This window comes from Vicia villosa, unplaced genomic scaffold (assembly GCF_029867415.1).
Source record: "Vicia villosa cultivar HV-30 ecotype Madison, WI unplaced genomic scaffold, Vvil1.0 ctg.000359F_1_1, whole genome shotgun sequence".
NCBI classification, from domain to species: Eukaryota; Viridiplantae; Streptophyta; class Magnoliopsida; order Fabales; family Fabaceae; genus Vicia; species Vicia villosa.
The window spans coordinates 453047-478574 of record NW_026705162.1 but is presented as its reverse complement, the minus strand read 5'-3'; the positions used below and the strand labels follow the sequence as shown (position 1 = coordinate 478574).

Here is a 25528-nt window from a genome sequence, read left to right as displayed (position 1 = left end):
GCGACTTTGATGATATTACCGTTGTCATCCTTTCTTTCTTTCGTGCCAACCGCGGGTTTGAGCTTACTTCTCACGTTGCACGTTTTGTGATACCGACAAATTAATGCGGTCGATATCGGGAAGGCGGCATCGACCGCATTCATCAAAGCATTATCTCGGTCGGTAACAATGACACTTGGCATAGTCTTTTGATCAACCAACAAAGACTTACATATTCCCAAAGACCATGTAAAGTTATTTTCTTTCTCACATTCCAAAAAAGCAAATCCAACCAAAAATATCTTGTCCGTCGAGGTCACACCGACAATTCTAGAAGCGGAAGCCTATACTTGTTGGTCTTGTACGTCGAATCCATTACAAGAACGGTTGGAAATGTGTTGAACAACTTGATACTTTCGGGATGAGTCCAAAATATGTCACGCACCGTAACTTTGTCCTCACATGTTCGGTAGCTTGAAATGTATTGGTTATCACCCAAAAGTTTCAAAAGTTATTGCATTTCCGACCTCTTGCCCATTTTCAAGACTTTAAGATTGTGTCGTTCATTGTATACTTGCTTGATATTTGAAACACTATCCGTTTTTTTTCGCATCAAATCGGCAAGTATGTTTCTGGGCGCCATTTTGATTGCCGATAAGTCCGAAATAACATTCTTCTCTTCGCGGGACAACCGACACGCAATTGGATGCCCGCGTAGCTTGGTTTCCAAGGCATGATTATGAACTCCACAAATGACGCTAAAACGCCACAAATCATCAATCCTACGAGTCACGCGCAACTTAAACGGACACTCACACTTTCTCGATCTTGTGTCTTTGTGTTTTAACACCCGGTTTGTTGGTACATACTTCCCACCCCTCTCGCAATTCAGCACGACAAAAGCTTTCCGTCTACTACTTCCATTGCCGGACCTTAATATGACAATGCCAAATCCAAGTTTAGTAGCTTCACTTCGAACCCAATCAAGCAAATGTTCACGACAAACAAAGCTCATATCATTTGTAAATTGTTGTCGAACATCCACCGCAACGATCGTGGTTTTAACATCGTTAACCGGCTCTTTATCAACGTTGACCTCTTTCGGAACTTCTAAGTCATCGGCGACAATGTTGCCCGGATGCACCATGCCTAACATATGCAAAAATATACTAAAGCTGTTAAAACTTTTTTTTTTATTTCTGCCAGACCTTATTTCGGAAGTACATTTCCGAAATTTGTTAGGTGATTTATTTCGGAAATATACTTCCGAACTGACGCAGTGTTCAGTCTCCAAAATCAACAACAATGTAGTGGAATAGGAGATAAAATGAATGATGTTTACCTCAAATTGTAGCTTTCTATGCTCCCTTTAGTATGATCAAACGTTTGAAACTTGATTTTGAGACGAAAAATTGATTGAGAATGTGATTGAGGTTTTGGAGAGGGTTTGTGATGAAAATGATGAAATAGTGAAGGAGGGAAAATTGTATATGAACAGATTTTTTCGGAGATGCATCTCCGAAAAAATACCTGATAGTTAAAATCAAACGTTTATTTTGAATTTTCAGTGCTTTCGGAGATGCATCTCCGAAAACACCACAAAATAGGTGTTTTCGGAGATGCATCTCCGAATTCTGAGAAAATATGAAGAAAAAAAATACTTCAAAGATGTATCTCCAAAACAAGGGTAATTTTGGATTTTCAGTAGGGGTTCTCCCCATAGGGGAGTCTAAAAAGAAATTTCCTTAAAAAATTGCCTAAGAAATTTCCAAAAGAAATTCCAGGAAAATTATACCCTGTACCCCTACGTTTATCCCAATACCCCGACAATTTTTTAAAAATTCCAATTTTATCCTTTTTTTACTTTTAATTTTTAATTTTTGATTTTTTTTTCATTGTTACTGTTTGTACGGACGGTAAGAGGAGAAAGGGAGATTGGTACCTCGTCAGAACCGGATAACCAGACATGAAGTCTTCCGGTTTGTTTTTTTAAAACCTTCATCAACCGGATATCCCAGGGATGGGTATTCCGGTTTGTTTTATTTCAATTTTCCCAACCGGATATCCCATGTATGGGTATTCCGGTTTGTTACATTTTAAGTTTTCCCAACCGGATATCCCCTTTGTGGGTATTCTGGTTCTTGTTTTTTTTTTAATTTTTTCCTTTTTTTTTAAATTACTTTAATTTTAACTTTTTATTTTTTTTAATTATATATTAAGTTAAATTAATTATATATATTTAGGTGTGGATCCTCCTTTGAAGAAATGCGATGTAGCTCAAACATGTGTGGATACAACTGATGTTTTTGTAACTGGTCAAAAATTTGCTACAAGAGAAGAGGCGATCAGTTGGATTAAGGACGTTGGAATCAGGAATAAAGTAACAGTTATAATAGCTCGTTCAGATATAAAAACAGGCAAGCGAGGAAGAAGTGATAAATTAATATTTGGTTGTGATAGAGGTGGAAAATACAAAAAAACAGATAGCGAAACCCAAAGTGCTAGTAAGAGATGTGGTTGTCCTTTCAAAATTAGGTCAACACCGTCGAAAGATGGTTCTGGATGGAAGATAGATGTAAAATGCGGAGTACACAACCACGGCTTACCTGATAGATTTGAAGGTCATGCTTTCGTAAGTCGACTAAATACAGATGATAAGCAACATATTGTTGATTTGTCAAAACGCCATGTTCCACCAAGACACATATTATTGTCATTGCAAGAGCGTGACCCGGAGAATGTCACTCGGATCACGCAAATATACAAACATAAGAGTAAGATACAAAAAGACATAAGGGGTCCTAGAACAGAAATGCAACAATTGCTCAAGTTGGTTGAAGAATCAGGTTATGTTTACTGGAGTAGGAAAAAGGATGAGTCAGAAGTTGTGAGAGATATTTTTTGGGCACATCCAGATTCAGTGAAGTTGTTGAATATGTTTCCTATTGTATTGATTATGGACTGCACATACAAGACAAACAAGTACAGGCAACCGTTGTTTGAAATAGTTGGTATGACATCAACTAAATTAACATTTGCTGTTGCATTTGCCTATATGGAATCTGAGCAGACAGAGACTTTTTGTTGGGTAATGGATAAGTTGAAACAGTTGTTTATCAAGCAGGATAATTGTCCTCAAGTAATCTTGACTGATAGAGATCTTGCTTTAATGAAAGCCATTGAAACAATATTCCCAAAGACAGCTAATTTGCTTTGCCGATTTCACATCAACAAAAACGTGAAATCAAGGTGTAAGGAACATGTTGTGGATGATATGCGAGAAACAGTGGAGAAAATGTGGTTTGAACTGATAAAGGCTAGTGATGAGTTGGAGTACCATCAACGGTTGAAACAACTTGAGGATGCATGTGTTGACTCCAAAGGTTTTATTGATTATGTGAATGACACGTGGTTGACACCGCACAGACATCGATTTGTCGAAGCATGGATCAATCAAGTGTTACATTTGGGCAACACAACAACAAATAGGTATGTTTATGCGATTTTATCGACATTGTTTCTTTATATTAATATTATAGATAATTAGTTGTTTTTTTTAATTTAAAGGGTGGAGTCTGCGCATTGGAAACTTAAGCAAATGTTAGAGAATAGCTTAGGTGATTTATGCAAATGTTGGGAGGCTATGAATGACAACATCAAGATACAAGTGGGAAACATTAGAGCTTCATTTCAGAAGAGTTTTTATGAAGTTGAGCATGCACATACTAGTCCTTTTTATTCAAATTTGCGTGGTTCAGTATCAAGAGCTGCATTGAGGCAGATTGCTGAAGAGTGGTTGAGGATTGACATGGTGGGTACCGATACGCAAAAGTGCGGATGTACTCATAGAAAAGTATATGGGTTACCATGTGCTTGTGAGTTAGGGAGATATACATTGAGTGGTGATGCGATACCAATTGAGGCTATTCATATTCATTGGAGGAAACTAAGTATGGAAGGAAATCAAGATATAGATGCAGATGATGGATCAGAAATAGACATGACAAATGCAATCGATGAAATTTGGAAAATGTGGAGGTCATTAGATGTTGTCGGAAAAAGAGCATTAAAAAGCAGAGTGTGTGAGATTGCTTATCCAACTACAACAAAGATGTGTCCACCGCCTGAAAAAATTAAAACCAAAGGAGGGGTTAAGAAAAAAGGGAAGAGACCTGTGGGATATGATGTTTATCGTGATCCTTCAGGATATGAGTATGTTGATCAATCACAAATGAGTTCTCAAAAATCTTCAAAGAGGTTATATTCACAACTATCCCAAACCTCAAAAAATAGAGAATTTGATAAATACATTGTACAATTTCCAGATTACATCAGACCATTTATTGATGACATTGTTGATGTAAGAGATGATGGAAATTGTGGTTTTAGAGCCATTGCATCTTTGCATGGTTATGGCACAGATGGATGGTCAATGGTTCGTCGGGATTTGGAGAAAGAGATTATAGGTCCTAGAAGCAAGTTGTATGAGGATTTATTTGGTCAACGCCTTCCAACAGTGAGATCATCGTTGGTGATAGAAAAATTAGGTCAACAACCACCAAATAAATGGATGACGTTACCTGAGTTGGGCTATGTAATAGCTAATCGGTATAATGTTGTTCTCGTCTCTTTAGGTCACCTCAGTTTGAGTTACTTTCCTATGACGAGTGCACATTCACCTAATGCATCCATTTACTGTATCGGCTTTGTCAATGGAAATCATTGGGTTCAGGTAGTTAGAAACACATTTTTCGTACATTCAATCCCTATTCGTGTTTTTCTGATATTTATTTTATGTGCAGGTAAACATGAATGAAGGATTCCCGTTGCCACCTGTCACAACTGATTGGACGAAATATCGCACAAAACATGTCAGCTTAGATTGATTTTATGATATTACAACATTAGTACTATTGGATTTTAATATGTTGCCAAATGGATTATAAATAATTAATCTCAAACTACAAGTCTTATAATAACACATACGTCTACAAGTCTCATAACAATACATAAGTCTCAAACTAAAACATAAATATAAACATAAAATGTGACATCAATCAGACTCATGGTCATAAGTAATTGGACCTTCCCTAGGTAATGGTCCGCCCTGTGCAAGTCTGAGTGCTCTAAATATCTCCAGAAACTGTTCGTCTTCAGGAACAGCCTGATGACGCTGTAAGTAATGATGAAGCTCATGAGATATATATGATAATCTCGGGTCTGACGGTCCTTCGTCATAGACAGGCACTGGTACCTCCATCGGCTGATCACCTCTTGGTTCTCTCAATATAGGATGTGACACCGTATAATACCACGCCAAATAATCATCGTCTGTCTCATATGGTATGGTGGCAAACGCAGCTGGGGGATCATCGTGGGATCGGGTCACCTGCAACACACTCTGCCTATATGTAGCCCACTCAACATCCACATCAAGTGTGTCTACATTAGGAGGAGCAGTCGGTATGTACTGTCTGTATCCAAACTGACGCAAGCATCTGTCAGGTAAATATAGAACTACAGTACCAAACCACTTCAAACCACCCCGATACAAACAGATATCATCAAAAGGACGGTGCACCCGATGATCCTCAAAAGGGCGCCAGGCAATATCGTGAGGAGTCAACTGATCTAACATAGCTCGGATGTCAGCCACTTTTTGCGTCCCCTGCCTATATTCCCATTTCATCGCCCTAGCCATCGGACTATCAATGCCAAATAACCCAGAAGTACCTCTCTTTCCAACAGTTGGAAAGTACTCATGAATCCAACACTGAAACAAAAGTAAAAGTTACTATTATAAATTAAACTAAATTATAATAAACTAAATTAAACTAAAATATTAGATATTAAGTATAATTAAATAATAAGTAAAATTTTAAACCTGAAGAAGAGAGGCATAACCGCCAAGCTGCTTGCATGAATAAAATGAGGCATCCCCTAAGTATCTATACAGAGTAACCAGTGCAGCTGCCCCCCAGCAATAGCTTCCACAATTATCCAAATCTCTCAAAAGTGGAAGATATTTTGCCTCGACAAGAGTAAACGTCTTGTCGGCAAGAATGGTACAACCTAATAGCAACATCATGTATGCTCTCATAGCGCCTGTAAAGTTATCCGCAGCTCTTTGTTGCTCAAAAACTTGCTTCAACCAATCTAATTTATAGTAAGGACCCCTTACAGCAGAAGCCTCCTCAGTTGCATCACTCAGTGAAACACCAAACAACTCAACAGCTAGATGGATGGCATCATAATCGGTGACAACAACATCGGGGTCAAACAGCTGGCCCCTAATCGGTACATGAAGAAGACAAGAAACATCGTCTAGCGTGATGGTCATCTCGCCGAACGGCATATGAAATGACGATGTTTCAGGATGCCATCTCTCAACAAAAGCAGATAATAGATGCGTATCTACCCTCGACAAACTAGTATGCTGCAAAGATGAAAGGCCAGATGCAACTAACCAATTTTCCATCTGCCTTGGGAGCATTGCCGGAACCCATCCTATTAATTTGCTGCCATGCGCAGCAACCTTTAAGGTCGGCTTTGGTCGTCTCTCCTGAAAATAATTTGTAATATATGTTAATATATAAGTACATGTAATTTAAAAAAACATTTAAGAAAATATTTACGTACCTCGCCCAACCATAAATGATATGCAACGTGCCTCTGATATCTAACCAATAATGATGTATCCGTAGGTCCTCCGGGAAATGCCGGATGCTGCGGATCAACCTCAGGAGCAGCTCCCTCGCCATCAGCCTCTCGACGTTGTCGTCCTCTTTGACGCATTCCGTCGATCGCACCTCCTCTTCTTCGAACCACTAAAAAACAAAAAATAAAATAGTTAACAATTAAATAAAATGATATTAAAAAAAAAACAAAAAAAAACAAAAAAGAAAAACAAAAAAAAAACTATGAACCGGATACCCAAAGACTGGGTTATCCGGCTAAGGCCCATAAGAACCGGAAATCCCCTTGTTGGGTTATCCGGCTATGTGCAAATGAACCGGAAACCCCATCAATGGGTTATCCGGCTATGTAAAATAGAAAACAAACAAAACCGGAAATCCCATAGCTGGGTTATCCGGTTGAGATATTTTAAAAAAAAAACTTACTTCTCTAAGTCTGATGAACCGGAAATCTGGAGGCTGGGTTATCCGGTTTTTGGGCTAAAAAATTCCCTCTTACTGCAGCGTGAAAATGAGTGAAAATGAGTGAAAAAGTGAAAATTTTGGTAATTTTCACTATTTATACAGGGGTAATTTTGTCCGAAATTTTTTTTGGTAGGGGTATTGGGATAAAAGCAGGGGTACAAGGTATAATTTTCAAATTCCAGAATCAGTAAATAGCCCAAAAGAAACAAAGCCCATGTTCAAAAATATCGGTAAAGCAAGCCCAAGAGAAAAATGGAGGTAAACTGAAATTGAAATTGAAATTGGAAATGCGGTGGAGCTTGTTCCATGGATGGGAAGTCTAACCTTCCGATCAAGCCAGATTCTTCTTCCCCGAGCTTCGTCCGCAACTTTCAGGCCGCCCTGAAGCGCCACCGTCCTATCGGTATTCCCTTTCATCTCTCATTTCCCTTTTCCCCCCAAATTGGAGTTAGCTAGGGTTTTCACTAACCGTTTCTACTTCAATTTATTAGCTACAGGGCAATCCAATATCATTAGGCCAAGACGCACTATTCTTGTTAAACCACAGGATTCACTCACACAAAGAAACAACGATTCTGAAGCTAGCACTGTTGGTAACCCTTCTCAAGATGCAAATGTTCACAGCAAAGTTGCTCAAGGTAAATTTTTACTTTTATTTACTTGGAGAGTCAAATGAGGATTTAAATGAGAGGTTGGAGACGAGCTTTAGAAACATATGGTTATATCTTGGATATGTAATATAAAATAGAAAGATTCAAAGCTGAGTGACTGAAATGGTGAAGGAATTCAGGTGCTTTATGTGATGCAAAGGTATCACTCAAGCCGAAGGGAAAACTTTACTGGACTGCCGTGAGACATGCGATGTTGTGAGACATAATGTTGATCGGTTAAGAATCCACACGAGAATAAAATAAGTGTAGCAGAGATGAGGATGTTGCGTTGAATGTGTGGAAAGACAAGATAGAATAGGATTAGAAATGAAATTAGACAGTGTTGGGGTAGCACCTATAGTAGAAAAGATGGTGGAAACTAGATTTAAATGGCTTGAACATGTAGAGAGAAGATCTGTAGATTCTGTGGTAAGTAGAGTAAGTTAGGTGGAGAGTAGTCAAACAACTAGAGAAAGAGGAAGACCTAGAAAGACTTTAAAAGGAGGTTATTGAGAAAGATCTCGAGATTAACGATTTGGATAGAAACATAGTTCTAGGTAGAACATTACAGTGAAAGTTGATCCATGTAGTCGATTCCACTTAGTGGGGTTAGGCTTGGTTGTTGTTGTATTTTTATCTATATTTTTTTTTTCTTTCTTGTTTGCTGTGTCTTGCTTGTGCTCGTGTGCATATTCCAAATATGTTTTTAACAATGCAGGGGCCAATGATGAAAAGGCCAGTGAGTTGGAGAGTTTGTCTTCTTATATGAGTTCACTTGGATTCACAGATATGGAATATGTTGAAGGCAACCAACATGAAGGTTCAAGTGGATACACCAATGATGATTCTGAGCAACCTAAAATTCAGAAGGCTGAACCTGATGGAGGAGTAAGTTGCTCCATGTTGCCGAGGAGAGGTACGGTTACACGGGATAATTTGCATCAGTTCAGAAACTTTCTTAGTCAGCCAGCAACACAGTCTTCGGTGGTTGGACCTTCATGTGCCACAACTACCTCTGTCAATTCAACTTCAGCTCCTATGATGAATTCAACGACCCGTTTGCATTTGGAAAGTGGCCCTAACGTAGCGGCCGATCCTTTGGGAAAAGCTGAAAGAGTTATGGAACCAGCAAATATAGACACTAAAGCGAATAAATTATCAGTTGATAAGGCTGCAACTGTGGTGCAAACATTTGATTCTTGTGTCGACTCTGAGTTAGCAATTAGAGGGAGTGACCAATCTAAGGAACAACCAGATTGCATGTTAAAAGAAACTCACAATTCAAAATATGCTTCTTCTGATGGTGACAAATTGATCAAAGGGAAAGAGCCTGCAGATGTTATCAGCGTACAGTCTCAGGCACTGGTGCCTAAAACATCGTCTTTGGACGTGAAGTCTGAATATTCTAAGTTAGAAAAACGAGAGAAGGCTGCAAGTAGTAAAGGTTCCTCAGTCGCTAAGAAAAGGACTTATGACCCAGATTTATTTTTCAAGGTCAATGGCAAGCTTTATCAGCGTCTTGGCAAGATAGGAAGTGGAGGAAGTAGTGAGGTTCACAAGGTTATTTCATCAGATTGTAATATATTTGCACTTAAGAAGATCAAACTCAGGGGTCGTGATTATGCTACTGCATATGGATTTTGTCAAGAGATTGAGTATCTTAATAGGCTGAAAGGAAAGGACAATATTATACAGCTTATAGATTATGAGGTACAGTCCTCAACAACTGGTCTATTTCATGTTATACTTGGAAGTGTTTATTCTAGTTACTTTTGCTTCACATCTCTCTTTTTTTAACATTTGATAATACAAAACATAAAAGCAAATATCCTGGGTTGATTTTCACTTGTTTGTGTTGTGTGTTTGTATTGTTATTTTTTTATATGTTCCAGCGAATCTTATTTTAACTCATTGCATTAATTAGGTGACTGACAAGGCTTTGCTCGAAGAAGTTATGAAAGGCTCTCTTTGTATTAAGGATGGTCGGGTCAAAGATGATGGATATATATACATGGTTCTTGAATACGGTGAAATTGATTTAGCTCACATGTTGTCACAGCAGTGGAAGAAGCTGGGTGAATCAAACGAGATCATAGATGAAAATTGGCTCCGATTTTATTGGCAGGTTTCAAAATCTACAAACATGTAGCTTTGAAAATATTATGTTCTCTCTAACCTTCATTTCATGTTGGATAACTAGTTTTGCCTCGTTTGATCATTAAAAGTTCTAACATTTGACTTATTCAAAATAATGCAAATAACACTTCCATGCCTACTTTTATGTGTTCTTGATGTTTATTCGGTTCTTCAAGCTTCACATAGCATTAGAAATGTAGTTTTATTTTAATTTTAATTATTTATTTTTGCTTGTTTTATTTAAATCTCATTCACATACTATTTTGTTCATAATAATCAATATGATATGATATTATTTCATGCATGTTGCCATTTTTATCCTTATATTATGAACTGCTGTATTTTCCTTGGTTAAGAACGATTGTATTTTCCTTGTTTTTTTCTGCCAGTTTAAATTAGCTTAGACTGTTTTATTGACGTCTTTTGCAGCAAATTCTTCAAGCTGTCAATACAATTCACGAGGAACGTATTGTGCACTCTGACTTGAAGCCTGCTAACTTCCTCCTCGTCAAAGGTTCCCTAAAATTAATTGATTTCGGTATCGCCAAAGCAATAATGAGCGATACTACTAATATCCAACGGGAATCACAGGTGTTGTTTATTTTACACCTCTCCAATCCTTTTGACTCTTGTGTTCCCTTACATTGTGGTTGTGTGCTGTGTTTTACCCGTGCTTTCTTGTTTTTTTTCATAATATGGATATGGATTTAAAGCAATGTCTTACTGAAGTTTTTCTCACATTGTTAACTGTGGTGCCTAATTGCTTATTAGTGATGTATGAACTGTAATAAGTGGATCTGGTGAGGATGGTTAAGTTTTATTTTAGCAAACCTCCCTTTGAATATATGGTTTGTTCAGCTTTATAAAAATTTACAAGTCAGATAATTTCTATTTCCTCGACCTCAAGGGAGATGACTAATTTTCCCTAGAGTTATTTAAAAGCAGTTTTTGTGTCAATTCTTTAATCATCATTCTTCTGTATTGAATAGGACATAATAGATAAAACACCACTCCTTTTTTTTAACCGAATAGGGTGATTTGCTGCAAGAACTTTAGTGCCACTTTCACTCCATCTGGATTAATACTGGCCCGAGTCAATAGTACTCTTAAACTGATATGCTAAATGCTTGAAAATTTTTGAGTCCTGAACAATTACATAGGTCGAGCAATGCATTTAGCACAACTCTATTATGATAATTTCTTTAGTTTTCCTTACAGACTTATTTTAAGAATATGATTTCTTATTTCTTTGTAGTTGTATGAAAAACTCATCTTTGAACTTTTCATCCCAATTTTCATGAACTGTCAAACTGACTTAAGTGTTAATTTTTCACCAAATTATTTTTCAAAGTGTAGGTGGGTACTCTGAGTTACATGTCTCCAGAAGCATTTATGTGTAATGAGACTGATGCGAACGGAAACATCATCAAGTGTGGTCGGCCATCAGATATCTGGTCTTTGGGGTGCATCCTCTACCAAATGGTATATGGGAGAACCCCTTTTTCAGAATACAAGACATTTTGGGCCAAATTTAAAGTTATTACAGATCCCAAACATGAAATCACCTATGAACCACTTTCAAATCCATGGTTAGTGGATCTCATGAAGAGGTGTTTAGCATGGGATCGCAACCAAAGGTGGAGAATTCCTCAGTTACTCCAACATCCTTTTCTTGCACCTCATGTACTACCTCATCCATCTTTGTCCCAAGACCATAGCTGTAAATTTGTACAACTTGTTGCTGAACCTTGTGCATATGACCCTGAAGCATCCCAACTTTGTCATCAACTCCAACGTATACTGGTTGATCCACTTGAGTCAGTGAATCACTCACTAAACTCAAGAGAACAACAAAGAACACTGTTGTCCAAACTGTCTGAACTCTGTATTCAGCTGCGGGAGCGTTTGATGGGTACTGATATTCCGTAGCTGATGGCTGGCTAATCCATTTTTTTGGGCTTTTTAGTTCAATATGTGTTCCCATTGTTTAGAGTAGGTTAGTGTGTAGCTAGTGAATCAATATAGTACATGTCTATGTTAATGCAGGAAAAAAAAACACTAGTTTTAATAACTATTTGAAAAATCAAATTACGCATCTTGATGGTGTATATCTTTAAATATAGTTTTGAAAAAAGGATTGTGTAAATCACTAATTCAGTCGAGCTAAAGAGAGGTATATTTATTTATTTTTTATTTTTTATGTTTGTGAGATTGAGTCCTCTTGTTTTCACAAATCTGAACGGGTCATTGATTCATAATAAACTTTACTCATGTCCTCTTGTTTTCTTAACCAAAAATGAAGACAAAAGATCATAAAGGAATTAAGTCCCATATATCTTTTAATTCTATCTCGATTAGTTGCTCAAGATTTTATGATGTTATTAATTGCTCAGACATTATTACTCCCTTTTTGAATTTTACCTACACAATATAACTCAATTAAAAATAACACTTTGTTTTTAACAATCTTATAACTTTTCTACTTATACATAAATTTTATCATAGTATTATTTTCAACCCGAGATTACATTATACTCTCTTTTCAAAGTACTTGTTTAAATGTGTGACAATTTTACAAAACAGTTCCTATTAATTATTGACTATTAACAAATGTCATAAATACAGACGTGATATATATACTTTAGAAGTCTATTTCAATTTTCAACTATCAGAAGAGTTTGGTGTGTTTCACTGCATCCTAAAAAAGTTTGAAATTGTGATTAGCCCTTTCAATAAGATAGGTAAAAAAAGAACTACTCTCAAATGGATAGCCTCTTTTCCTTTCGTTTTAACATTTACTGGAAAGTTAAACTTGTTAAGAAAAAGAAAGTAACAGTTATTATATAACCTTCAGACAGACTGAGAAAGGGTATATTAAAGTACAAAAGGACCCAGCAAAAAAGGCATAACGCAAACTGGGTCTCTACGACAACCACTCCATTTCATAATGTACCATAATGAATTTCATGTGACTGACTGAGCAAATTTCATTAGTTAACAAGTGCAGTCTTTAATAATAATTTTCAGCGATCAAGCTCCAGTGACTTGCTTTGCTTGTACATCAGCTGCAATATTAGTCTCATTAACTTGTCATTCTACTCCTACTTGGAAGACGATTTGTAAGTTAATTCTGCACGGGCTTCCTCCAACATCATCAAAAGTTCCTTAACAAATGGAGTATTTGTACCATGGGTGATCCTTAGTATATCCAGGGCCTTAGTCAATGAAATAACAGCTTCCTCTGTGTCTTCAAGATACCTATATCAAGACCATTAAACTCAAACAATATGTATATAAACAGACATGCACAAATGTACTATGCAGGAGAGAGAAACATGATATTTAACATCCTCATATATGCTTCATTGGTAGAAAAATTTAAATTTAATATTCACACTGAATGTGTACGAATTTCAGTTGACAGATACTGACCATTCAAGTTTTCCACAAGTATAATATTGCAAGCCAAGCAGAGGGTGAACAGCTGGATATACTCCTGCAACGAAAGTAACGACTTAAACTACTAATAAAATCAGTGTTAAGGAAGCTTATAATTGTGTCAATTATTGAGGATAGAAGTTTCAAATGACATACTTTGATAGATTGGTATGGTCAGTTTGCAATATGCTAAAGCTTCTCTCCAATGTTCCAGCTTCATTAATGACTGCAGATGACAACGTCAGGTCTTAAGGTCTTAAGATTCACTAATTCACAGTTAAAATATCAATTACTGCATTAATGGGTTATATACACCTCTTCACAGTAGTTGACTACTAAGTTAAAACATGTGTGTAAAAGGTTGTACTTGGTATCATCAAGCAATATATATTAATAATTAGTAACGGAATAGTAACAATTGTAGATAGAGAACTACAAGGACGAGCTTACCTTCAAAATCGTCTCTCGTGTTTGCATCAAATTGATTGAGAAAGGATGATATAATTTTGTTTGCAGTTTCTCAATCATTTTATATATAGATATAGCTTCTTGATAATCTACATATAGTCAAGGATTTAATTTCAAGGGCATAAACTGACGGTAATTTCCTTCGTACATGGATCAAGGTTTCGATAAAGGGTAAGAAAGAAAAAAGATTGGATGCAAATGCAAAATAAAAATAGTTCAGGTGACAGCAATTGCAGTTACTAGTTCTAGTCAGAAATGTTTAAGGATACCGGCATTAGAAGAAGGCTTAGAAGCTTCTTCTGATAGCGATTTTATTTCAGTTGCAATTTTCTTTATTTCTTCCTTGTCCCTAATTAATCCACATTCTTGGCATTGGAATGCTTTTCCGTCTTTAATTTAAACAGATAAAAAAAAACAAAGGTCAGTAACACGGGGTGAACCAGAGGATGTCATTAGACTACAAAATCAATAACCAGTTGTATGGAGCAATAGGCGGAGAATGTCATTAGACTACAAAATCAATTTAAACGATTATACTGTTACTTTTCTGCTACTTGACAGTTAATGGAGCCATAGGCGGTGACATACCAGTTGTACGAAGCAAGAAACCATCACATGTTTCATTTTTGCATCTGTATCCTTCTAGAATTGCATTTTTTCGAACATCATCGTACTGACCCTTCAAAACTAACTTAACTGAATTAGCCAATGAAAGCATGACAATTTTACTGAAACAGCAAGTACCATGATGTGAAGCCAAAAAGAAAATATCCCAGATTAAGTGATATAGCAAGTACCACTTTAGAGCAGAGAGGACAAACACAAGTGAATAGGTACTGCTCTTTGAGAGCCTTCTGTCGAGTCACAGTGCTTCCCGCTGTCTCTATATAACTTATCAAAACCTTAAAAAAATACAGAAAATAACAAGTATTGAACTTTATGTGGACCAAAAATAAAGATGTAATGCAACACTTTATCTTCTAAATAATTTCAAATTGACAAGAGACAACAATCATTACTTATTGGGTATGAGATTAGGCAAGAAGAAAAGTAACACATACCTCAGTCCCCTTGGGTAAGTGCTGCAAAGCACGTACCGATGCCATCCTTCCCTCAAAAACCAAAACTGAATTGGGCAAGCAGCTATATGGTAAAACCGTGATTAGAAGAATAAAACGAAATAGTATAATAAGATATCATTTTCGGAACAAAAAATAAATTAAATGGTTACCTGTGATTGATAATTGAAACAACAGGGTACAATCCAGTTCCCAAAGGTCTCAATTCACTGTCACAAATGGTATGTGCATTACATGCAAACTACAGGAACAGAAAGATCTTACTTTAGAGAGGCTTCATTAGAGAGTCAAATCCACATAAACATGACCGTATCTAAAACCAATATGTGTAAATCCTCAAAAAGAAAATGTAGAAAGCGCTGTGTGATAGAATAATTGATTGGAATCATATCAACTAATTTCAGTTTTGAAGCATAAAACCTTGGAAAAAATTTCTGCGATCTCTTTAATATTGATTTCAGGCCATTGTAGTATTAAGTGTACAAGATTAGCCATCTGTGCATACAACACCAGCTGCTCCTCTGTAATGTCAGACATGTCTTTGCGGAAGCAAGTGTTAAAAAGAACAATCATGATCAACATGTTGGAAAACAGAAGAATCTATGTTCATTGCACTAACACTTAAGAAAAAACTAGTAAAAAGGATACGAGCCACTAAGGCCTCCACTAGCTTGTAGTTGTCCATAGCAGTGCTTGGAATGATCTGGAAATAAAATGAACATTAAAACTCTTTCATGACTGTTCTATATTCATATTAATCATCAAAGGTTGTAAGCCCTCAATCGCAACTTTATGAAGCCAAACGAATGCAAATATTGATTTTCAGTGTTTACATTGATGGTTCCTTCCCACATTGATAGACGTTTGCATTGAATTTACAGGCATAAATCGTATATTCATACTACTAGAAAAGTAAGTAAAATTTACAGTGTAAAAAAACAGTTCAACTCAAAAAGCACCAATGCATTACACAAAACTAAACTTTCTTCACATTTTACCTTCTCATCTTGCAACTTCCTTCGAAGATAAAGTTTGAGCATCAACCGTATCGACGGTGTAACAGATTTTCTCTTGCGGTCATCTAGCCTTGAAAGAGCTTCACATTCAAGACGATGCAACCTCCACTCCGATTTCTGAATATCATCAAAAGAACCACAACAACATGCCATATCAATATTATTGTTGTTCCAACATTCATAACATCATGATTCATGATATAAAGTATATGCATGACCTGACATGGTGTTCCACAATACCAAACAACTTGACAACGTGAACACTTGCTAAGGTTAGTTGTTCTGAAACAACCATCACACCTTTTGTGAGTTGATACACAAACATAAGGCTCTTGACTAATAATCACTTCTCCTGCAATGCAGCATAAATATCAAATAGGGAAAACACATTTTAACGCTGTTTACATCATTTCTCAGGCATTTCATTTACAAAATACCAATGAAGCACGGACACAAACACGTCAACACCACCCCATAATAAATTGAATGTAATCACAAGTGAAAACTAGTTAGAGAGAGATACCTGGGTAGAAATCCCTAGTAGTGAAGAGAGAACGACCCTTTCCATGAACGGTGGAAACGGTTAAATCACAATCCTTTAGGGCTTTATGCAATTCCTCCATTTTCGGTTTTCACCTTTTGCTCTGTTCGCGTTCACTTCACTTTACTAGTGATATTGATAGTGAACAGGATTGAAAATTCTAGATCCGACCCGATAGTTACAGATAGGGTCAAACCCGAACCCGTCAACGAAATAAAACCGCCTCGGGTTATCCGCCCCGATTTTCTTCTTCGCTTTCTCTCTCTACTGTGATGACACTGAACAGTTGATGGTGTTACAGAACCCTGCATCAACAGCTTCGTTGTTATTCGCCACCACAAGAAGGATTTTCATGGCATCCTCAGGTTAGATCATAAACCGTTATTTTCAGTACCGAATTACATTCATGGTTATTGAACAATTTTTTGAGTAAAGTTTGAATTTTGAAATTGAAATATTTGTTGTTCCGTTTTTTATCAGCTCTAGACTACAGTTTGCTGGTTCTATGTGGAAAATCACTCGCAGAGAATGAAACTGCTATAGCCATTAAGACCAATAACACTCTCAAGCTTCCTGATAAGGGAGAATTATCCATTGTTTTGCATTCAGAATTCAATAAAACTGTTGTGCAACAACACTCCTTCAAATTTAGTTCCTATGTGAATTCTCTTTCCACCAATCAGTTTGGCAGGTTTCTCATATGGTCTCCAATGTTATCTTCAACGCATGATGTTGTGTCACAGTATGTTTTACGCTTGTTCCTTTTCCGTGCTTTGTGTTTAAGACTATTATCCTTTGGTATGTTTAAGATCTTATTGTTCTGAATTTTGTGTTATTTTTTGCAGTAATTTTTGTGAGCTTCCGATTGGGACGGTGTGTGTTGCTGATATTCAGAACAAAGGACGAGGTTTGATTGGACGTTTAGTATTATTACCGTGATTCTGTTCCGTTTAACTTGCGTTTTAGTTTATTTTAAAGTTGCTCTGAGAGCTTAAACTCTCAGGTCGGTCGAAGAATGTTTGGGAGTCTCCATTAGGTTGCCTCATGTTTTCTTTTACTCTGCAAATGGAGGATGGACGGGTCGTTCCTTTAGTTCAGTATGTGGTTTCCCTGGCTATCACGGAGGCGATCAAGGATATCTGTGACAAAAATGTAAGTGCTTGGTTTTAAAGTACTGTCTTTCTCTACGGTGAGTTTGATTAGGGAAAGTAGTATTAAGTTTAACACTTAAGTCTGTAATCTGTATGCTTTCAAGCAATATAGTTGTGCATGAGTTAGTTATTGAATAAATAAACAAACTGAAGTTAAATATTCTGGTAAAAGTAATGGTTCTTCATGTGATTACGGAAAAAAAACTGTGAAGTTTTATGTAGTATTAAGAATATTGTTATTTGTGAGTAATTCATCTTTGATCTACTAGAATGAAAACTTGGTTGATCGGACTAGCTTCTAAACAGCCAAGATATTCACAATGTGTGTATAAACCCGGTAAGCATAAAGAACAAATGTCAGCAAAATTTCTGAAAGGACCAAAGGTAGAAGAAGGCGCATGAAGATATTTGGTTTTTGTTATTTTAATTTTGTTAAATAACAAATGTCTACTTTGTGCAACTTCCATGATTTGTCACAGTATTTTATTTTCCAGTTGAGTTCCTCCTGTACATTTATTTTAGCACTTTTCTTTCCAGGGATTACCGTGCATTGATGTCAAAATCAAGTGGCCAAATGATCTATACTTAAATGGATTTAAAGTTGGAGGCATTCTTTGCACCTCAACATATAAATCAAAGAAGTTCAATATCAGTGCAGGTAATAAGGTATTCTTGGGTAGCAAATATTTTCAATGATGACCAATGACATTTCCATCCCATGCACTATACCAACTAAACTTTAAATATTAAATCCTGTTCACCACGGAGAATTTAATTTATTTTAGTGTCATTTTTGTGAGTTCATAATAAATGCTGTGATTTTACAGGGATAGGATTGAATGTAAATAATGAAAAACCAACAACTTCCTTGAATTCAGTTCTAAGAGAATTGTCTGTGGGAGCTTACCAATTTCAAAGAGAAGATGTTCTGGCAGCCTTTTTTAACAAATTTGAGAAGTTTTTTGATCTATTTACGAATCAAGGTAGTATGCTAATTATCTCATGAAATTGATCAAAATGTATATTTTGCGGAAAGGGAAAAAAAAGATTTATCCCAGGGAACAGGATGCACTAGTGCAGTATATAATTGAAAATTGTTTGGTTATTTACCATGCAATTTTTTTATTATCCTTTATTTCCCGTTTTGCCAGGGTGAATTCTTTTCCTCTGTTTTATGGCTGTGCTATTTCTTGTAATGGCCTTTACTATTGACTTGGAGGGTGAGACTTAGAGTAATGTTAAGGTTAAGTATGTATTGTACATTTGGAGAGGATGCAAAAGTAGTTAGGAAAGTTAGAGCAGTTAATTTTGTTTTTGAGTGATAAATGTTAGTATAGTTAGTACTGTGATGAGGGTAGGGATCGAACCATCTCCCTCCGTATCACCCCACTCTTTAACTTTTCCACTCCAACCACCAAGCCAATCTTATAGGGGATTGGTTTGTTAAATAAATGGAGGGAAAATGTGAATTTGGTAGTTCTGAAAGGAGAAATCTTTTATAAATTGGAAACCAATAGAAGAAATTTCTCTCTCCTTTCCTCTATCATTCATTCAATAGCATTGTGGTTTTCTTTTCTTTCTATCAATTTCTCTTGTATCCTAACTATTGGTCCGACCTGTCAGATATCTTGTTGGGGAAGAAAGGGAGAATTTCAGGATGTTCTTAAAAGGGACTAGCAATCATAGATTGCAACCTCTTTCGAGGGAGAACTTTGTTGATCTTCAGAAGATGCTGAAAGGGGAGCATAACGACTGAAGTTCTCGTATGGTGGTTGATGTTTCAGTGATGAGGGCTAAGATCTGTGCTATTGTGTTGCTCCGAAATAGCAACAAAATTTGGGAGACGACAAGAGCTAGGGATGAAGTAGAGCCACCGGAGCTATCCCAAAAGCCAAGTGGGAAAGAATTGACATTTGGAGTCTAACTAGAAACATGATGGGCCAGACGCAAACTGGTCTCAGTCATTGGACTTCTGAAAACAGACAATTTTAAATGGGAAATTCTGCCACCCAAGCTTATATTTGGATTTATGGACCAAGTTAAAATTTATGGAGTATACAAAGAGTGTCGCAACATATAGCAGAATGGCATAAAAACATTGATGATCACTCAGTACAGCAATTAATGTTGGACCTTATATGTACATTGAGCCTGAGGAAAAATTGGAAGGAATTGCAGAACAGTTAGTTTGCTAAGACTTTCTTAGGGCTTAGTTAGTAAAATGAATAGGGAGAAATGTAGGGGGGAAAGAATCATTATGAGAATTTGTTAGTTGGTAAAATAAGTAGAGAGAAATGTAGGGTGGAGAGAATCATGATGTGAATTTGATAGTTGTTGTGAACAGATAAATACATAAGAAAACCCTTTGAGATCTCCCCTCCTATTCTCAATCTTTACTCAATATAATTTTGCTCTTTCTATCAATTTTTCCTTTCAATATTTTTGGGTTCTGAACAATAATGGTAGGAGCCTAGTGGAAATGTTTCATGTACCTTAGTTCATATCCAAGATGGAGAAAAAGAAAAACCGCACACTCGACTTCTAAGATCAGATTCATGTGATGTTTTACCTTTCCCCTTGGCTTTGCCATACATGTATAAATACATCAAATTCAATGTCAATTGTTGTCATCAAATGTTTAAATTGGTTCGTGAAGTGACATTGAATCGGTCCCGAGAACTACAAAGCTAATAAGATGGATCCTCTCATGTTAGAGTTTCATATAATCTTGTCATTCATTTGAAAATTTTGTTTCTGTTATTGAAATTAAATAAGTTCCTACTAAGTTTTATATTGGGTCTAACTGAATTCTTACAAAAAAGGCTTTTAAGGTAAAAGATGTCACTCTTTATAAACTCATTTCAGGCCTTATCTCTTATGAGTGGGAACTTGGGTTTTTCAGTATACCCCTCACACCTAACATTATTGGGGCTTGGTGCGTGGATGAGCATAAATAGTGAGTGGGTGGCTCGATGGATAGACTATGATACTACATTAATCTATATAGAAATATATAAACATAAAAGTTGTACATGAGAATATTTATTCCCTAAACTAATTGTTTTATTTTATCATCTTGTAAAGTTTCTGGTTTAGAGATGACTAATATGATGCTGTATACCTTTGGTAGACAGAAATTGACATTTACTCAAAAATAAGAAATGAACAACCAAAATGGTCTGTTTTTTGTTAAAATCTTATGTTGAGTTGTTCCCAAATTTCAACTTTTCTTAAACTTACTATATTTTGTTCTGCTTAGCTGTGAGGCACACACAGTATACTCTACCTTATTGTGTATAATATTAAGAAAATTTGTAACTTAACCGATTATGCTGAATACAGGATTTCAAACCCTAGAAGAACTATATTACAAGACATGGTTGCACAGGTAACTTAAATTTCAAGTATTATGTCTCTGTTTCTCCTCTTTTTAATATGCTTATATTCTTGTACGTTCACCTCAATCTCGAAGGAGACTATTCGGATATACCGAACATAGTTTCACAATATTCATTTGTTTTAGTTAGCAGTTAAACTGGAGTTTTAAACATAACGTTGTATTCATCATCCTAGTTATCGACTTGTAATTTTATTTATAAAAACAAAAAGAAAGCCTGTTATTGCATACTATACTAATACATGTAGAATGGTTTATCTATACTTCTGCTTATACATTCAAAACATCATGCAGTGGGCAAAGAGTTATTGTACAAGAAAAGAACGAGGACAAAGTCGTTGAACATGTGGTAACTATTCAGGTATGGTCGACGGAAATTGTCTCCAGCCACATTCAATGTTTCTATCGATAGTTGAAATTCGATTGTCAACTTGTCATCATCACAGGAAATTAATTAAACTTATCATATCAATAATTGCTTTTCTTCGTAGGGTTTAACGTCCTCAGGATACTTGTTGGCCGTCGGTGATGACAATCAAATGTGTGAGCTCCACCCTGATGGTAATAGGTAATGACAGAATATTTCTAGAGCAAAATACATTGCACTTAATTGGCCTTTTGAAATTGAGGCAAACATATAGTTATTACAAACAATGACATTGTCTCATCTCATATAGCTACATTTATAAATCAGCTGAATATTTCAAACTATATTATTGCATTATTGCATGACATGATTATGATATATCAAACAAAATTCAAGATAATTTTTTACTATGTTCACAGCTTTGACTTTCTCAAAGGACTAGTCAGAAGGAAGCTTGAGTGAGTGAAAGATTCCATTGCTCATGTGACAAGAGGCAACATATCTTATGTACTTTTCTATAATTTATTACTATAGGATTAGCTTTATAGCATTTTTTTAAAAATAAATCTAATGTTTCATTTTTATTTTGTGATTAGAATTTTAGAGCTGTTGTATATTCAAACTTATCAAGCTCTTTCCTTGTCTGGTCAAGCAACATATAGTATAATCATGCAGTTGCAACCAAAATAAATTATTAATTATTTTCTGTTATTAAGACCAAGCTCATGATTGCTTTAGTTAATCATTTGTAAGAAGTTTGGTGGTCCTTTTTCGCCAGCTATACAATGATTTGAAAATTAAAATGTTTCTTTCTTTATGATTCATTTTTTGTTTTCTTTGGTTCCAAATAAAGTTTTAATTAGGTGCTTAATTATGTCAGTTTGTTGATTGTCTGTCATCCATCTACCTCACCATCATCATGACCAAGGTGGCATGTACATTCTTTAAATTCAAGGTACGTTTTTCTCTTAACCGACCTCTGGTAATCCAGAGTTCGGCCGAGAGGTAAATAACGTCTGTCAAAAAATGTTCTAGGCGTAATTCTAACTCAGTCTCTTGAACGAAAGATTCGTCTTTATTTAAAACTCGATATCCGCTTGAGAGTCAATAGTTACACATTTGTATTGGCTTATGGTTGTCACGTTTCTGTTTAAGTTTCTAGATCCATAATAATAGTTGCATTTACTTGAATATTATAGACACTTTTTTTGAAAAGACTATATTATAGACTTTGTTTTGTTTTGTTATAATATTCTATTTTGTCATGTTCAAAAAATCTAATCAATCGCACCATACACGGAACAACCTTATTCTCAACAAAACGTCTGTCATAGAATAGATACACAAAGAGTTAAAACCATGCATAGGTTCTATATGGAATCCTATGTCTCCATCATAATGATGGAAGCTGAGTCATTCTCAAAGGGAAAGAGATAAAACCTTTCATCTCATGATCATTGGTGACAGGCTAAAGAGAGTAGTTTGTAGGCTTTTTCCTTGTTATTCTTTTTAGAATTGGATCTACCAGCAAGCACACACATCTATCCGCAAAATATGGTTAAATTTAACCATTAGGTGAATTAATGAGGTGTTGGTCTGTCTCTATAGGAGACAGTGAATGCTCTTGTGATTTGTAAGCAGATGTTACTTGTTGTCATCATGTCTCGAGCCACATATGGGAGAGTAGTGTTTTTTTTAGAACTGGTTTTATGGAATGTGGTTGATTATTTGGTATATGTCAACATCAAATATTCATCTCTAATGGTAAATTTTCATCAAGTTTATAATAGTAATAATTATATTAAGGTTGAAATTAGTCTAGTTGTCTAGAAATATTAATTGAATTCTAAGTTATTCAATGAACACATCTTCAAATGTGAAATGGTTCAACTACCCATAAGTGTAGAATTTATATTGAGGCGGAAGAGATTCGGAAATGGATTCTCTAACGTTAAGGCGCAAACTGTCTCTGTCTTTTCAGTTGTTTTAATCCATTAGATGAATTGAGTTATTATTATGATATCACGTGGCTACTTTTTTTTTTTTTATTGAAAAACTAAAATAAAATTGTTTTAATCCATTAGATGAATTGAGTTATTATTATGATATCACGTGGCTACTTTTTTTTTTTATTGAAAAACTAAAATAAAATTGTTTTAATCCATTAGATGAATTGAGTTATTATTATGATATCACGTGGCTATTTTTTTTTTATTGAAAACTAAAATAAAAACTAAACATAGAATTATGTATGTCTTCGTTTTCATCAAGCCATTGTCGATTTTCTTTGCGCCATCGCCACACTTCAACTTATTTGCGTCGCCACCACACCTCTATTGATCTGCGCTGCTGCCACACCTTTACCGATGTGCGGCGCTGCCTTACTGAAGACCTTAAAATATTTGAATAATATTTTTCTTTAGTTGCAGTTTAAACATGACTTATATTTTTCTCAAATCAGAGTTTCAACAAGAAGTTAAGAAATTAGATTAATATTTTTCTTTAGTTGCAGTTTAAACATGACTTATATTTTTCTCAAATCAGAGTTTCAACAAGAAGTTAAGAAATTAGATTAAGAGAAATTGGTTGAGATTTAGAACACAAATCAAATTATGTTGCTATGAGGTTGTGGCAGCCGGAAGTGAGATGGGGAAAGCAGCCGGAAGGGAGTCATGACACCGTTCAATTTCATATTGTCAAATAGTATTAAAAAAATGTATCAATACAAAAAAAGTTTTTTTTTTTTTACAAAAAGTCAGGAGTTCGACTCTTAATTTCACCAACTATATATATTTTTTAAAAAAGCGTTGTCACCAATAGTAAAAACTTCATTCTTATAAAATTTGTTAGTTGATCCTGATCACTAAATAAAGTGTATCATGACACTCTTATTATTTGAATCAATACTAAAAAATCATTCATCCCTATTTTATTATTCATCCCTATTTTATTTTTCTCTTTCTTTGTCTCATCTATGTTTCACAACATGGTTTCAAAGGTTATAGTTTCCACCATGAAATTGTACATATTTCCAATCACCCCCTTGTTTCTTTCCATTTCTTTTTCTCATTCCACCGTATTCTTCCCTTTTCATCATCGATCCTTTATCATTTTCTACATTATTAACTGATTTAATTTTATCAAATAATTTATGATATCATATATTTGTTAAAATTTCTCGCACACCTTAATTATTTTGATTATATGATTATTTAATTCTTGTTCAGTTATTTAAGGTTTTCTTTAATGTTTTCCATCAAATGGTGGTTAACATTGTTGAGAATAAAGTGAATTGTGTGGAGAAATAAGTGTGAGTTTTAAGTCTCATATTGTTTATTGAAAAAGTGGAGGTTGAGCAGTTTATAAATGAGATGACCCATACACCTATCACCTTAAATTTTTGGGTGATTATACGGTGTCTCTCTTATTTGTTTGGGTGAGTCTTTGATCTTTAGATGAGTGTTTGACCTGATGTGAATGCTTCCTCCTCAATGATTTCCCAATAGTGGTATTAGATCCCGGTTCGAGAAACGGACTGACTCCTTGTGTCGAAAGTCTACCTGACATGGTGGTCAGGCGGCATGTCCCGTTGAACTGCCCATGACGAGATAAGGTTGTCTCTCAATGACGGCACAATCATGTGGATGAAAGAGCTTCCGCTTGAGGGGGAGATTGTTGAGAATAAAGTGAGTTGTGTGGAGAAACAAGTGTGAGTTCTAAGTCCCACGTTGCTTGGAAAAAGTGGAGGTTGAGCACTTTATAAATGAGAGGACCCATACACCTATCACTTAAAGGTTTTAGGTGAGTATGTGGTCTCTCTCTCATTCGTTTAGGCGAGTCTTTGATCTTTAGATGAGTATTTGACCTGATGTGAATGTTTCCCCCACAATGATTTTCCAACAAACATTTTCTTCTCTATATGCTTCTATTATATAGTATAGTTAAACATCTTTTATTATTTGTGCTTTTATTTTATTTTATTTTATGGTGTTTCAGCAATTTTGGTTCTTTTTATGATATGATAATTAACATTTTCTATTCTTTTAATTAAGATTGGTTAGTTGGTCATGATCACTATATAAATTATATCATGTATCTATTGTAATAATAAATTTATCATTTAATGTTACACAATTCACTCATCTC

At 35.5% G+C, this 25528-nt stretch overlaps 5 protein-coding genes across 8 annotated transcripts; 3 read left to right on the top strand and 2 right to left on the bottom strand.

Moving 5' to 3' along the window:
- The first annotated feature begins 1999 nt into the window (after nt 1–1999).
- On the top strand, nt 2000–4865 carry LOC131627362 (PKS-NRPS hybrid synthetase cheA-like). The gene is made up of 5 exons (XM_058898207.1): nt 2000–2063; nt 2223–2866; nt 2954–3468; nt 3547–4711; nt 4782–4865. Exons 1-5 carry the CDS (start codon nt 2000–2002, stop codon nt 4863–4865), a joined length of 2472 nt encoding a protein of 823 aa, XP_058754190.1.
- Nucleotides 4866–5032: 167 nt separating this feature from the next.
- On the bottom strand, nt 5033–6800 carry LOC131627361 (protein MAIN-LIKE 1-like). Its single transcript, XM_058898206.1, has 3 exons — nt 6619–6800; nt 5864–6541; nt 5033–5752 (listed from the first exon to the last, which is right to left on the bottom strand). The coding sequence occupies exons 1-3, from the start codon at nt 6772–6774 to the stop codon at nt 5033–5035; spliced, it is 1554 nt and encodes a 517-aa protein (XP_058754189.1). The 5' UTR covers nt 6775–6800.
- A 592-nt stretch (nt 6801–7392) lies between these two features.
- Nucleotides 7393–12125, top strand: LOC131627380 (serine/threonine-protein kinase MPS1-like). Of its 3 annotated transcripts, none has more exons than XM_058898231.1 (6): nt 7393–7542; nt 7631–7777; nt 8577–9499; nt 9714–9914; nt 10355–10516; nt 11282–12125. In XM_058898231.1, exons 1-6 carry the CDS (start codon nt 7446–7448, stop codon nt 11852–11854), a joined length of 2103 nt encoding a protein of 700 aa, XP_058754214.1. In that variant the 5' UTR covers nt 7393–7445; the 3' UTR covers nt 11855–12125. The 3 variants fall into 3 exon arrangements, with proteins under 3 accessions (XP_058754214.1, XP_058754212.1, XP_058754213.1); XM_058898229.1 differs by having other exon boundaries at nt 8508–9499; XM_058898230.1 differs by having other exon boundaries at nt 7396–7542; nt 7637–7777; nt 8508–9499.
- A 287-nt stretch (nt 12126–12412) lies between these two features.
- On the bottom strand, nt 12413–16584 carry LOC131627381 (histone-lysine N-methyltransferase ASHR1-like). Its single transcript, XM_058898232.1, has 14 exons — nt 16450–16584; nt 16145–16278; nt 15909–16043; nt 15559–15613; nt 15331–15449; nt 15063–15151; nt 14893–14974; nt 14629–14733; nt 14420–14510; nt 14101–14220; nt 13814–13920; nt 13520–13589; nt 13358–13421; nt 12413–13183 (listed from the first exon to the last, which is right to left on the bottom strand). Exons 1-14 carry the CDS (start codon nt 16547–16549, stop codon nt 13027–13029), a joined length of 1428 nt encoding a protein of 475 aa, XP_058754215.1. The 5' UTR covers nt 16550–16584; the 3' UTR covers nt 12413–13026.
- Nucleotides 16585–16698: 114 nt separating this feature from the next.
- LOC131627382 (biotin--protein ligase 2-like) lies at nt 16699–21969 on the top strand. 2 transcript variants are annotated; one of them, XM_058898233.1, is made up of 10 exons: nt 16699–16832; nt 16948–17209; nt 17313–17374; nt 17471–17619; nt 18156–18276; nt 18446–18601; nt 20961–21006; nt 21310–21376; nt 21507–21583; nt 21802–21969. In XM_058898233.1, exons 1-10 carry the CDS (start codon nt 16757–16759, stop codon nt 21842–21844), a joined length of 1059 nt encoding a protein of 352 aa, XP_058754216.1. In that variant the 5' UTR covers nt 16699–16756; the 3' UTR covers nt 21845–21969. The 2 variants fall into 2 exon arrangements, with proteins under 2 accessions (XP_058754216.1, XP_058754217.1); XM_058898234.1 differs by lacking the exons at nt 20961–21006; nt 21310–21376; nt 21507–21583; nt 21802–21969 and adding an exon at nt 19242–20952.
- Nucleotides 21970–25528: the final 3559 nt, after the last annotated feature.

Excerpts from the sequence above, each read along its gene's own strand:
- LOC131627362 (XM_058898207.1), top strand. The coding sequence starts at position 2,000 with ATGGGTATTCCGGTTTGTTTTATTTCAATTTTCCCAACCGGATATCCC. Across the intron at positions 2,064-2,222 it reads TCCCATGTATGGGTATTCCG|GTGTGGATCCTCCTTTGAAG; the intron begins GTTTGTTACATT and ends ATATATATTTAG. Across the intron at positions 3,469-3,546 it reads GGCAACACAACAACAAATAG|GGTGGAGTCTGCGCATTGGA; the intron begins GTATGTTTATGC and ends TTTAATTTAAAG.
- LOC131627361 (XM_058898206.1), bottom strand. The coding sequence starts at position 6,774 with ATGCGTCAAAGAGGACGACAACGTCGAGAGGCTGATGGCGAGGGAGCT. Across the intron at positions 6,542-6,618 it reads ATCATTTATGGTTGGGCGAG|GAGAGACGACCAAAGCCGAC; the intron begins GTACGTAAATAT and ends AATTATTTTCAG. Across the intron at positions 5,753-5,863 it reads GTTATGCCTCTCTTCTTCAG|TGTTGGATTCATGAGTACTT; the intron begins GTTTAAAATTTT and ends CTTTTGTTTCAG.
- LOC131627380 (XM_058898229.1), top strand. The coding sequence starts at position 7,446 with ATGGATGGGAAGTCTAACCTTCCGATCAAGCCAGATTCTTCTTCCCCG. Across the intron at positions 7,778-8,507 it reads TCACAGCAAAGTTGCTCAAG|GGGCCAATGATGAAAAGGCC; the intron begins GTAAATTTTTAC and ends TTAACAATGCAG. Across the intron at positions 9,500-9,713 it reads TACAGCTTATAGATTATGAG|GTGACTGACAAGGCTTTGCT; the intron begins GTACAGTCCTCA and ends TGCATTAATTAG.
- LOC131627381 (XM_058898232.1), bottom strand. The coding sequence starts at position 16,549 with ATGGAGGAATTGCATAAAGCCCTAAAGGATTGTGATTTAACCGTTTCC. Across the intron at positions 14,734-14,892 it reads ACTTACCCAAGGGGACTGAG|GTTTTGATAAGTTATATAGA; the intron begins GTATGTGTTACT and ends TATTTTTTTAAG. Across the intron at positions 14,221-14,419 it reads TTTCTTGCTTCGTACAACTG|ACGGAAAAGCATTCCAATGC; the intron begins GTATGTCACCGC and ends TTTAAATTAAAG.
- LOC131627382 (XM_058898233.1), top strand. The coding sequence starts at position 16,757 with ATGGTGTTACAGAACCCTGCATCAACAGCTTCGTTGTTATTCGCCACC. Across the intron at positions 17,620-18,155 it reads AGGATATCTGTGACAAAAAT|GGATTACCGTGCATTGATGT; the intron begins GTAAGTGCTTGG and ends TTTTCTTTCCAG. Across the intron at positions 21,584-21,801 it reads CTCCACCCTGATGGTAATAG|CTTTGACTTTCTCAAAGGAC; the intron begins GTAATGACAGAA and ends CTATGTTCACAG.